This window comes from Elgaria multicarinata, chromosome 5 (genome assembly GCF_023053635.1).
Source record: "Elgaria multicarinata webbii isolate HBS135686 ecotype San Diego chromosome 5, rElgMul1.1.pri, whole genome shotgun sequence".
In the NCBI taxonomy this organism is placed as follows: Eukaryota; Metazoa; Chordata; class Lepidosauria; order Squamata; family Anguidae; genus Elgaria; species Elgaria multicarinata.
The window spans coordinates 46,348,544-46,362,625 of NC_086175.1; the positions used below are offsets into that span (position 1 = coordinate 46,348,544).

Genomic DNA, 14,082 nt, shown 5'->3' on the forward strand with positions numbered 1-14,082 from the left:
CCCCCACCCCGCCCCAATTCCTGGTCCATTGCTGAAGCAGCCAAGACTCTGATTTGCGCCATACCAGCCAAAGAGAGAACGCAAAACACCACAACCCTATTCTCCTTCATGATTACAGAGCTATTTTGGAGATGAGGTTGGGCAACATAGGAAGTGCTCTGAAAGGCATTAGGACTCACAACATTTGTATCCTGCCCTTTCTCAGGTTGGTGTATATCCCTCCCCTTCCCCACTGTATTTTTTGCAACATTCTTGTGAGGTAGGTTAGGCTGAAAGACAATGACTGGTCCAGGTTCATGTCATGAAGTTCATGGTTGGGTGGGAATTTGGACCCGAGTCTGCACTAATTGTAACCCATTTATTTGTTGCAGATTTATGACATTAGCAGTTTGGTTGTGATTTCATGAGGGGGTGCTCCCCTCCATGCACAGTGTTTGTACAGACATTTTATTGAATAATTGCTGAAAGTTAAGGTTAGTTTCGGATTAATCAATCTTAACTTGTAAGCATACAAATGTACACTTTTTATCTATATAGGTAAGGTGTAGCCTACACTTGTCTGAGTGAGGAAAGGGTGAGATTAAAATTTGTGTCCTGGATGTTTCATATTATTTATTAATAAATATATTGCCCAATTGGAAAATGCCATCAGGTTGTTTTATATTACAATAATACACCCAAATAACAGCCAAAACAGTAAATGTAACAATGAAAATATCAACATAATTAAATATTAAAGCATTTAGGCTGCAGGCTTATACACACTTACCTGGGAGTAAGCGCCATTGATCTCAATAGGCCTTACTTTTGAGTAGAGATTATTATATTTATTTTCTATAGGATCTAACTGTAAAGATTTTACAACTATTAAAGATCCAGCGATAAAGTTAATGATGTTTGAGTCTCTATTGCCCCATTATTTGGTTTGGGAGTGGGTGAGTCAAGAAATGCGCTCTGCGCACGATCAGCGCTCCTATAAATACTACTTCACCGGTTCAGCGGAGGAGCTTACCAGTTCCAGGCTAAACCGAAACACGCAGAGAGTTACATGAGAACAGCAAGCGTCGCGCTTGGAAGACCCCGATTAAAAAAAAGCTAGAGTCCTTTGGGCCAGCTGGATTAAGGAGCTCCTCCCTGAAGGGCGGTTCTCCAAGCAAGCTCTGCCCTCACCGCCGGCCCGGGCTTAGCAACCGAGCTGTCTCCAGCGTCAACAAAAGTGGGGCGGCGGCGGCAGGAGGAGCAATAGCGGAGGCGGCAGCGGCATCACCTGGAATTCGCCGCGCCTGTCCGTCATAATGGGATGGAAGCGGCCAGGTGGCCCGAACCAGGTAAGGCGGGGAGCCTACAGGGGGCGCTCAGGAGTGCTAGGAGCAGCCCCCCATTGGCTTGCATGGGCGATTCCCATGATGAGCGCGCCTGCTCAGTTCGCTCCACAATCCCTTCTTTCTCTGCAGCTCAGGCATCCGGGGGACTGATTCCCCCACTTCTGGCATCTGTGTCAAAGAGACACCTGCATGATCCAAACATCCAAAATGAGTGAGATGCTTATTTATTATTATTATTACTACTACTATTGTTATCACATTATTGTAATTAGTTATTAGTGGCATACGTTGTTATTTGTAGGTTTACATTCTTGATCTTTTTGCTCTTCGGGGGTGGGGGTGGGGTATGCAAGCCTTCTGCATACAGGATTATAGAATCAAAGAACTAGGCTCAAGGAATCAAAGAACTGAGATCGGTTCTAGTTCTACACTCTGCCCACCAGTCCAGACAATAGTGTACAATAAATAACAGTGCAGGTGCACTACAGAACAGTTACTTGAGGACATTGCTGCATTTTACTATATAGTATTAGTAGGTCCAGACCCAGAAATGATTCCTGTACCTTTAAGTGTTGCATAAACAAGAAAATTTTTGCAAAGTAAACAAAGTTTCCCTAAAGCGACAGGACAAACTGTTTTATGGAGAAACTCTCTTGCATAGTTCTTAACAGCTTGAGCCTGTGGAATTTTGCTTGGCAGAACATCTCGCCTAATTCAGTGGGTCTAACTCCCAGGTAAGTTTGCATAGTGTTGCAACCATAAAGGGACTGGAGGCCTTTCAGGACTTTTTGACCTGGGATCCTACAACTGGGTTGGATGAAATCAGCTGTTTTCTCAACTGCAGTTACAACATTGTGTTAAAATACATCCAAATCCCTATTGTCAAAAGGGATCTAGGGTAATTCAAATGCTTCCCTCTCTCCTTGCCATTTGTAAGGTTCAGAGTTTAGTGTGAAGTTCAGCGGACATGGGGAATGTTCTAGAAGGACTCTGTTGTTTTTGGTCTCTTATGAAAAATTGACATAAAATGTGCGATGAGATTGGTGAGTTATCTCTGGTGAGTTATCTCTGCTGAAATTGCAGCTTTTTTGGTTTGTTTTCAAGTTGATTTGAGTGGAAAGGGTCCTCAATGTGGAATGCAAATTATCGCTGTCCTGAAATCAGTACAGGTGAAGGGGGCAGTCATTGAAGATTTTGTTATTGACTTCAGGGGAGCACATCTTGTTTTCTGAGACTAGAAGTGGTTATTTGGACATCAGTAGTTCTATGACTTCCTATGTCATTGCATATGATGAGAATTAATAGCAAGGTCAAAAATCATCATATCAGTACTAGCGTTTTTCATAACCTTTATGGCGTATAATAATTGATCTTCCTCAGATTTTTTACGAGTTGTATCTATATCTTTTCTAATTGCTGTATCTTTTCCTGTTACTTGAGGTTACTGCTCAAAAACTGTTGTGATGAAGAGGTTGCTGCATGCGTATAAATGACACCTGCTGAAATTCCCCTTTCAATACAGAAACCCTGTCCTCCTTTTCATATGGTCACCCTATTATACATGTCTGTTTAGAGGTAAATTCCATTAAGTTCAAGGGGCTTTCTTCCAGTTAAGTAGATTCAGGATTGCAGCCTGAGTTAGTGGAACTTACTTCTGAGTAAACATGATTAGAATCATGCTCCAGTTGGACAATCTGGAGAAATGGGGTCCCATGTAGTATTATAGGATTTCTGGTTACATTTTTATGCGGGGTACACACAATTTTTTTTACAGGGAAGTTATATTCATATAAGAATAGTAAGGCTGGTCCTACTATTAGGCAGAGTGCAGCAGTTGCCTCAGCCGGCAGATGCTGGGGAGGGGGGCAAGAAACAAAGCCAAGTTGTTGGAGGACAGAGCTGTGTGTGCCACAGGACCTGCCTTATGTTGCCTAAGCTGTCCTGCTACCCTGAGGTACATTATTATTATTATTATTATTAATAATAATAGCACCATCAATGTACATGGTGCTGTACATAGTAAAAGAATAAAACAGCAACACCCTGCCACATAGGCTTACATTCTAATAAAATCATAATAAAACAATAAGAAAGGGAAGAGAATGCACCAAATAGGCACAGGGGACAATAAAACTAACAGTGTGAAAGTAAGAGCAAAGTCAAGTTCTAAAAACTGTAGAAAAAAGAACAGTTTTCAATTGAGCTTTAAAAACAGTGGATGATACTCCACCATTGTCAGTGTTGAAAGTGTCAGTCTGGTTGGTTCTGTGCATGGAATGGAAGCAGGCAGCAAAATGTCTTGGTCTAGCCCTGATGGTGTGACAGAGGAATCAGGAGATCCAACCACAGACCCCACACACAATGCGTAGTATGGCCGTCACACATACTTTGCTTATAAACAGGTCATGGCTGGTAATGGTGCTAGTAGCATCAAGTTAACATTTCCTTTCAGGCAAGAATGCAGCTGTGCTAGATCACCTTAAAAAAACAGACCTGGGAACGGTTGTAAGCAGGAAGACGGTTCTGTACAGGTGCCGCTATGGATTAATCTGTGAAGCGGTGTTGATATGTAGTGTTAAGTGTTGGGATTTACTCCACAAAGGGCCTAACCTTATGAAAGAAGGTTGGCCTAGGTTAATTTTTGATCTATTCCAGCCTGGCAAGATTGGTATAACCTCAGCACAGAATGTGAAATGTTTATAATGCAATATCTTTCTTTGGTAGATCAAAGTAGGTTTGTCTACATGTGGAAAACTAAACCAATCTGGTGTTGTCATCCCCGCGCCGAACCGCCCTGCCCCAGATTAGATGCAAAAAGCAATATGCAGGCAACCTCCCAAGTTTCACAGTGTTTTGGTTGGATGCTTGCCAGTTTTTTGCCTTGAATCTTTAAGCTTCCTGAGAAGTCTATGCATTTATTGTAAGACATATAGTTTTCCTTGCACAGATGGCTGCATCTGTTAAAACCTTAAAATTCCCAACAAACTAAGGCTCAAGGGATACACTTACATGTTCTATCAAACTGAAGGCGAAGCTTGGCTGGATGAACTCTTTCTAACCTTTTCAAGTGAATCTGGAGAGGTTTAAAATGTTGAGTTTAAGAGAAACCTTTTAATTATTATTTTCCTAAGTAGCTTGGCAATTTGAGTTAACGTTGCTTTTTTACTTATAGTTTCTAATAATTGACTTTCCCCCCCTCTTCTCCCCATTTACCATAAACTTGCCCTGAGCAGTTCATGTAAAGAAACTGTTTAGCTGGAATGGAATTTTATATTCTAAAGTGAAAAGAAATTCTATAAACAGCCCTTCGAACAGCTGTCAAAATAACATGGCATTGGATCCACCACCCAGGACTTTTGCACTCTATCAATTTCCAATGTTTATTCTGTGGTAGACTGGGTTGACATTGTCATGAAGTATTTAGCCACCGTCTCTCTGTAATTTTAGACGTATTGGCTCGCAGTGATTCCTAGTAGATTCTCATCTCTAGTGAATTAATGCTGTCAATCACAGCATCCTTTCATATGAAAAGTGCTAGTGATTTCCAGGTGTTTTTTTTAAAAGAATGTGACAATCTATCATACGTAAATAGCAGAGATTGACATCAGATTCTCCATTGGCACATAGGCTGCAGCAGACCTGCTTATTCGTCATTACCTTTTATAACCCACATTATATAATAATAGCATGTTAACATTTATGTAGCACTTTATAACACTCTGAACACTTTTATGTATTCTCATATATGGGATACATGAGGAATTTGGGCAAGTTATTCTACAAAAGTAATGTTTATATAGGGATTTAGTCATGTGACGTCACTGCACCAAAGCAGGATTTTCAACCCTGTGCCCATCCATCATCCTGGTTGATGCAATAGTTAATTACCTGTAACCAATGCTTAGAGATAGACCTTTGTTTCCTTGGAGGCCAAATTCACAACTTACTACTTGGTACTCTAGCCAAAGGGCAAATGTTTGCACAAGCCCTCCAGTATATACATATGGGGCATTTTGTAATGTTTGCTAGCAATTTTATTGTTTTTGTTCTGTTTTCTTTGTTTAAAGTTGCCCAAGTAACTATTGTGGTGATGTGGCTATGGATTAATAATTTTCCATATAAGTGAAGTGGCAGAACATAAATGAAAAAGGCTCTCAGCCTGAATGATTCAGAACCCCACCCCTGCATGATTCAGAAAAGAAAAACAACTGCAACAAACATTAGGGTTTGGATCCTAAGATACCTTCACTGAAGAAAACTTTCCTAACTTTTCTTTCTTACATGATAGCTACCTGGCCGCCTGCAAAGCCTCTCTAGAGGGTTGGGGGTGGGGTCCTGAAAAATATGGGAATGGGGTATAGAGGCTGCTGAGGCACAGGGAATCTCTCCAAATCAAGCTGAACCCACAGTGTTTTTCAGAGGTGAAAACATTTCCACTAACATGGTGTCACAATGAGCACATGCATAGTTTGGTTAATCATGAGCTGCACGTACAATCCTTGGGCCTCTTTGCCTGATAGTTTAGCATATGCAGACTTCCCTAACCTAGTCCTATTTAAATGTTTTGGACTTCAATAGTCATCAGTCCCAGTTAGCATGGCCAATGTTCAGAAATCCTGGGAGTTGTAATCCAACATATCTGTAGGGTTGGGGGAGGCTGTTGCATTTTATTGTTGTCATTTTTTAATTGTGTGGCCCACTCTGGAACCAATTTTTGGGAAGGGTGGCATAGAAATCTTTTAAAATACATATATGGGAGGCCTTTACAGGAATAAGTTTCTGGTTAATTCGTTTGCTGGAACTACAGCTTGCTTTAATTGATTTGTTTTGTATTTAAAATATAGTAACTAGTCCTGATGATAGTATTAACATAACTTTTTTTTTTAATATTCATGTCGTAAGAGGAACATAAAAGGGAACAAAAAATCAGTGTGGTTAGAATGACTGGCAACATCAGTAAACAGCTTGCCTGGAGTGAACGTGAGTATTTTAAGATGATGATATTTCATTAAATAATTTAGAGCTGAAAGTTCTATTGGGCACACTTTGTGTGTTTGACAAGCCAATTAATAGCATGCTTCAACAGTAGTGATGTCTTTGCAAAGAGTTAATTTTCTCTTTACAACATACGTAGCTATCATTACTGTCTAAGATATCCAAGTAAACAGGAAATGATATTAGTAACCACAATAAAAAAACCTTTATCTTTTGCGCCTGTGGGCCTGAAACCCAATTCTGACAGATATAACTCATGTGATGTCAAAGAATGATAATGAACATTTCAATTAGTCTCTGAATGAAGCTGCTATCAACATAATAATAATAATTAATAAATTATTTCTTACCCTCCTCTCCCTCTGGATTGAGGTGGGGAACAACATTAAATACAATATAATACATACAACTGGTTAAAAGAGCGTATAAAACCAATACAATGTTAAAATAACAATCACAACATCTTAAAATTCTTAGGTTTAAAATTCGTTTGGGTAGGCCTGCTGGAACATAAGTTTTTACTTCCTAGCCTCTGACCTGGCTCGCAGGAAATGACAACCCGTTGGTTTAATAACTCACTGGTTGTTGTGCATGAGCAGGAGAGAGCAGGTGTGCCACCTGCAGTACACCCACCACTTCCGCTTTTGCTTAACAACCCATGATCAGCTTCTTTGTAGGTTGTTGAGCATGAAATGATTTCTTGTTGGATTAACCACTGGGTTGTTTCGCCCCTAAACTACCCATCGGTCTGGGTTCGAATATTAATCTTAACCTATAAAGAAGCAGATCATAGGTTGTTGAGTAAAAGTGGCAACACACCTGCTCTTTCCTACTCATCGCCAACAACCCGTGGTTTATTTAACCCATGGGCTGTTGTTACATGTGAACAGCATGTCTGTGAAGGAAGGGAAGGTTGTCTTTTTCGCTAGGATTAATAAGCCACACTGCTCTTAAGGACAGGAAGAATTGTGTGGGGTCAGGCTAAGGAAAGGAAAATCACTGGAAGGGGCTCCCAGGAGACAGGAAATGAAATGGCCAGAGAGCCCCGAGGCAGGATAGGACAGCTGAAGGAAGTGAGCAGGATAGTGAATAGACTTGAGCCATGAGGGAAGAGTAAGTAGAGAAGAAGGAAACCTGAACAAAACAAGGACAGAGGAGACAGGCAGTTGAGGAAAGGGGATAACAAAAATGGAGTTTACACTTAAAACAACTTACTTTACTCATAGGACTGAGAGGCAAGAGAGAGTGAACATGCTGGTGGGTGAAGGCAAAGAAAGAACAATTGCAGAAAGTCTGGGGGCTAATGAAAGTAGGCGGTAGTCTTATTTGTTTATTTACAGCAGGGGTGGAGAACCTCTTTTAGCCTGAGAAGCATTCCAGGGCCACATTCCTGTGGTGGGTGGGGCTGAAAGCAAAAGGGACAGAGTCAAAATTACCCCCAAATTCACCACATTTTAGTTTACAGCTCTTATTGCCAGTAACTAAGCCTTAGCAGATGCATGTCGCCCTTTTAGAAAGGGGAAAAATGCACAAAAACTAGGAAACCACCAAATGATCGATGGTTGGGGGAAGGAGGGTGGGGCCACTGGGGCACTCCAGAGGGTTAGATTGAGAACCTAGGAGGGCCAGATTTGGCTCCCAGGCCCGAGGTTCTACACCCCTGATTTACAGCATGTATACCTCACTCCCAGGGGTGTATACTTCTCAGTTTCCCAGGCGGGGAGCATGGGGATAAACCTGGGAAAGGTGGCTAGGCTTATTTGTTTCTGGAAACTTTCCTTCACAATATTAAGCAATTAGTAATTCTGCTATGAATGCAGCTTACCATATTTTCCCTTTATAGCACTTATTTTTGGTGGAAAGCCTAAAACAGATCCTGAAAAACCTAATTCCCTTGTTGCCTTCAAGAAGAACTTGGAAGAAAGAGAAAGGAGGGATCATGGCACCCAGTGGGACCTGGACGTGCAGGTCCTCATCTCCTCCACTAAATGGCTGCAGCTTCATGGGCTCAAGAGGAACAAGTTGACTTTTTCTCAGATTTTGTCCCAAATTGGATTTCAGCACAAACAAGGTATGATGCAAACCAAGTCATTGTGGGAGTCTGTCTTCCCCTTTGTGTGATGTATAGCTTGATCTTTTGCATGCTTTGGGTTATAAACAAGCTCCATTGCATTCAGTGGTAGTCTACAACTTGTGCGTAGGACAGGAGCCTTGTACTCCGCGAGTCTTGGTTCCAAATAAGCATGTAGACAATCAGGAGGCAAGAGCAACATTGCATAGAAGCGATTGCAGCTGTAAAAAAAACCCTTTTACTTTCTAGATTATGTGTCCATCTTGGGGAAACTTGTGGCTTCTCGATATGCAAGTGGACTGTATCGTCAGTACACCACAGCACCAGATGGCAAGCTGTATAATGTAAGTGCAACAGATTCATAGCTGGTTGGAGTCATAACTTCCTTCCTTTTTGAAAGGTAATATGATGTTGATCGAATGAGAGAGCTGGGGCATAATAATAACCTGCCATCTGTCTATAAAAAGAAAATGGCTGTATTTGATGTTGTAAAAAGTGGAACTGCTGCTTGTAGAAATCTGACCAGTTGAACCTGGGCTGGGGAAGGGCCGCCTTCTAAACCAGACGTGCAGAAGCTCAGGCCTGGGGGCCAAATCTGCCCCACCTGCATTTTCCATCTGTCCCACTGGGGCTGCCCAGATGGCCACGTTTCCTTCCCCTGACCATACCCATTTTCTATCAACTGCTGCTTGGTGATTTCCCCACACTCATTCTACAAGGTTGAAAGCAGTGCCGGCCCTACTATTAGGTGGAGTGAGGCAGCTGCCTCAGACAACAGACTTTGTGTGTCCTGAAAGGGCAGGGATTGAATTTGTTATTGTATTTTTATTGCTGGGGATGGGGGTAGGTACAAGTGAGCTTTTCTGCCTCAGGTGCCAAAATAACTTGGCTGCTTTTGAGGATTATGCAGCTTGTTTTAGGAAGTGGGGTGTGTGTGTGCCATTCACTGTTCTGCCTCAAGCAGCAAAATGTCTTCAGCAGGCCCTGGTTGAAATGCATTTCCTAAGGCTGAGTTACTGACAGTAAGAGCTTTATGCTAAAATAGGCTTGTAGATTTTTTTAATTTTGGCCTACCCCCTTTTGCCTCACCCATCACTGGAATGATGGAGACAGCTTCTCCAGCAGCCCTGTCCTAGAGTAGACTCATTGAAATGAATGAGGCTTAAGTTAGTTACAAGTGTATAATAAAGTACCTTAAATATTTTTTCAATCTAAACTGTAAAATCTAGAATCTGATATGTGGTAGCTGTATGTGAATCATAGTTCCATACACTTGCAAAGCAATTTCCTCCATCAGTTTGATACTTATTTGGTAGGTTGGGCAGTATCCAATAGTAGCATAGTGGTAGAATTTAGTCACTTTCACCTTTGCACTAGCAAGTGACATTGTGCTAACATTGTTTTATGCTAGTGAAATGTCATTAGTGCTAGCACTGCATTTCCATTGGATACTACCCATTATTTGTAAATCCTTGATGCAGAATAATGGCTCCAGTTTGACCCCTTGTTGGATTTTGCTTAAGAAAACAATATAACCCAGCTGATTTCAATAAGGTGATCCACATCAAGAGACTGTAGAATCTCTGCATTTTCCACAATGTCACTTAACATGTTGATGTCTACATCTTTGCTCTCTTTAGCTGACAGCCAAAAAAGAACTCCTCTTTCATTTTGTGGATTGTCTGACTGGAGCTATTGAACTATATAAGCAACGAATGGAATGGCTAACCACTGAAAGCCGCCAAATATTTGGAGTGATTCAGGAACAGAAAATCTCCATTGTTCTGGATTTTGGTGTTTCTTCTGGAGTTGAGTTGGATCTGTGTCGAGAGGCACTTTCTATGGTCTTCAAGCAGCAAGTGGCACAAATTGCCAAATTTAATCTCATTCTGTAAGTTTTCTACACTCTTTATTAATGAGGTTTCCTGGAGTTCCTAAAACCAGGTTCAAGGGTAGGCGTGGTTGGACACATGTCGAGGGCCCACTCCAGCCAGGGGCTCACTGACAAGACAGCCTGGAGTTGCTCCTCATCTCCACCATTGCAACCTGCTTCTTGCACTTGCCCAGAAATGATGGTGGTGAGATGGAGGAGCCGTAGATGCCATTGTCTATTTTCTCACTGACTGCCTGTCAAGCAAGCAAGTGGCCACAATGAGGAGATAGAGGATGAGGAGCAATAGCAGCTGGTGGCAATGGTGGTGAGAAAGTCAACTCACTGAGGGTGGGGGCCCATAGAGGGTGTCTTGCTCAAACACCTGGAGCCAGCACTGCCTAAAATATAGCATTTTGATTGCAGTATTTTTTTTTAAATGAAAAGTATTTGCCACACACTGGGCAATTAAACAGGTCCTACTTGGCCAACTAAGATGACTAGGAATCCTAATATAGCCAATATGAGTCTTCTTAAAATTGGTATGGAATTGGGGGTATGAGCTTAAAGCGAGAGCAATTCAAAAAGCAACACTCCTGGCTCTTTCTTTGTTGGAGGCAGCAGAAAGGTGGGATGCCTTCTGTTTGTTTAGAGAGTCTGGGCAGCATAGTGAAAAGAATTTCCCTGCAATTTAGAACAAGTGCTCTGTGGTTGGCTCTGACTGTGGCCCTGTTCAGAAGACACCTTAAACCATGGCTTTAATCATGGTGGTTAAGCCAGAAAGCCAGGCTGTGTTCAGAAGACACCTTAAACTATGGCTTTATCCTCGGTGAATAAAACTTTCTGGCTTAACCACTGTGGTTAAAGCCATGGTTTAAAGTGTCTTCTGAACACAGCCCTGCTTTCTGGCTTAAGCACCACGGTTAAAGCCGTGGTTTAAGGTGTCTTCTGAATGAGGCCTCTGTCTCTAATACATCCTAAGCAAGGATTCTGTGGGCCATATGTGAAGTGAAAACTGACCTAGTGGGAGAACCGAGATGGGATATTCTGATGCCTAATGTTTTAAAATTAGACTGTACCTTGTATTTTAGAGGAAAAACTCCAATTCTCATACAGTTTTGATAGTGTGCATGGCCCCAGGTTTGAATTCCAACGTTTCCTGTACCAAGTAACAAGATTGCCTGAAATCTTGGACCTGGGCTTAAAATCCACTGCTAGTCAGAATTGGTTTTAATGAGCTGTTCATAAAGATGACTGTTCATCTTTGTGTGTATAAGGTGGCCCCTTTAAGCCTATGGTCCATGTGCTAGTCATTGATTTCAGTGGGTGGAGTACCTACTTTGCATGCAGAAGGTCCCAGGTTCAATCCCCAGCAACTCCATGAAGGGCTGGAAAAACTCCTTCCTAAAACCCTGGAGACCTGCTGCCAATCAGTGTTGACAGTGCTGGGCTAGATGGACCAATGGTGTGACTCAGTGTAAGACAGCTTCTTAAGTTCCTAAAATACTTGCATGGCACCATCGACAGTGAATGGAGCTTAAATTGCTGGATTTTCTTCACAATAAACAAAGGAGTTAGGAGACTTATCTTTCCCTAATTGGTACTTCTATGTTTGTTGTGAAAAAACTCATCCATTTACATGTTCATACACCATTTAAAAGTAATGGTGCTCTAAGAAGATTTTGCCATTTTAAGTTGGATATTATAAGTATCCAAGTTCCAAAAGTAAAGTGGGAATTGGCTCTGATTGCGTATGACTAGTCACAGGATTGTAATTTATGCTGCTGTGTGCAATGCTTTCAGAAAATGTTTATTGCCTCTTTAGTTGGAGTACTTCTTCCATGCTATTCATAGCGCAATATTTCTTGCTTTTTCTCCTGAAGTATGAGTAATTGAACACAGAGCTTCAAAATAGTATCACAATTTCAACATAGCTTTCAAAGTTGTGGCAAAAAAAAATATAGCTTCAATAGTCATGGCAAACCAATGAGTTGACTCCAACTCCAGTATGATGTTGATTGCCTAATTGTTGTCATAGAGACACAAAATGAAAGTAGGTACAATAGAATTTGATAGCTCAACAAAGTTTAGCTCAATAAAATACTGCCTGAAATCTTTATTCTCCAAAGCTAATACAGCTGTTGCTCTCTGACCGAAACTGTACCTTAATTTCCAAAAATAGCAAAGGAGATTGTTACCTTGTCGTGGTGCTGGAGCTTGAGCACCTCAAGGATGCCATGAGCTAAACCGTGAAGGGACACCCAAGATGGGAAGGTCATGGTAGAGAGGTCAGACTAAATATGATCCCTGGGGAAGGTAATGGCAACCCACCCCAGTATTCTTGCCGTGAAAACTAAATGGATCAGTACAACCAGAGATATGTCGGTAAACCATCGGAAGATGGGACTCCCAGGTCGGAATATGGTCAAAATGCTACTGGGGAGGAACAGAGGATAAGTTCAACTAGCCCCAGATGTGATGACGCAGCTAGCTCAAAGCCAAAAGGACGGCTAGCGGCCGACGGTGCTGGTGGTGAACGACGAATCTGATGTTCTAAAGATCAACACACCATAGGAACCTGGAATGTAAGATCTATGAGCCAGGGCAAATTGGATGTGGTTATTGGTGAGATGTCAAGATTAAATATAGATATATTGGGTGTCAGTGAACTGAAATGGACTGGAATGGGCCACTTCACATCAGATCACCACCAGATCTACTACTGTCTACTGTCTACTACTGTGGACAAGAGGGTCACAGAAGAAATGGAGTAGCCTTCATAATTAATAAACACTCTCTTCCAGCAACCTAAAAGACAGCTTTATACATGGACTTCACCAGATGGCCGACACCGAAATCAGATTGACTACATCCTTTGCAGCCAAAGGTGGCGGACATCTATACAGACGGTAAAAACAAGACCTGGAGTTGACTGTAGTTCAGATCACGAACTTCTTATTGCACAATTTAGAATCAAACTAAAGAGAATAGGGAAGACCCACAGATCAGTATTCCTAATGAATATGCAGTGGAAGTGAAGAATAGATTTAAGGGACTAGATTTAGTAGATAGGGTCCTGGAAGAACTATGGACAGAAGTTCGCAACATTGTCCAAGAGGTGGCAACAAAAAACGTCCCAAAGAAAAAGAAAACCAAGAAGGCAAGATGGCTGTCTGCTGAGACACTGGAAGTAGCCCAAGAAAGAAGGAAAGCAAAAGGCAACAGTGATAGGGGGAGATATGCCCAATTAAATGCAAAATTCCAAAGGTTAGCCAGAAGAGATAAGGAATTATTTTTAAACAAGCAATGCGTGGAAGTGGAAGAAGACAATAGAATAGGAAGGACAAGAGACCTCTTCCAGATAATTAGAAACATCGGAGGTAAATTCCAGGCAAAAATAGGTATGATCAAAAACAAAGATGGCAAGGACCCAACAGAAGCAGAAGAGATCAAGAAAAGGTGGCAAGAATATACGGAAGATCTGTATAGGAAGGATAATAATATCGGGGATAGCTCAGACGGTGTGGTCAGTGAGTTAGAGCCAGACATCCTGAAGAGTGAGGTTGAATGGGCCTTAAGAAGCATTGCTAATAATAAGGCAGTAGGAGACGACGGTATCCCAGCTGAACTGTTTAAAATATTGCAAGATGATGCTGTCAAGGTGATGCATGCCATATGCCAGCAAATTTGGAAAACACAAGAATGGCCATCAGACTGGAAAAAATCAACTTATATCCCCATACCAAAAAAGGGAAACACTAAAGAATGTTCAAACTATCGGACAGTGGCACTTATTTCACATGCCAGCAAGGTAATGCTCA

The 14,082-nt window shown here is 41.6% G+C and overlaps 1 protein-coding gene across 1 annotated transcript in view; it reads left to right on the forward strand.

The window, feature by feature from the left end:
- Positions 1–1,226: 1,226 nt before the first annotated feature.
- Positions 1,227–14,082, forward strand: part of VWA3B (von Willebrand factor A domain containing 3B) — a 77,015-nt gene continuing 64,159 nt past the window's right edge. The window contains exons 1-5 of the mRNA XM_063126287.1: positions 1,227–1,328; positions 6,228–6,305; positions 8,164–8,391; positions 8,641–8,735; positions 10,032–10,282. Of these exons, the coding sequence (XP_062982357.1) occupies positions 1,301–1,328; positions 6,228–6,305; positions 8,164–8,391; positions 8,641–8,735; positions 10,032–10,282 (680 nt within the window). The 5' untranslated portion in view covers positions 1,227–1,300. The remainder of the gene's footprint in view (positions 1,329–6,227; positions 6,306–8,163; positions 8,392–8,640; positions 8,736–10,031; positions 10,283–14,082) is intronic.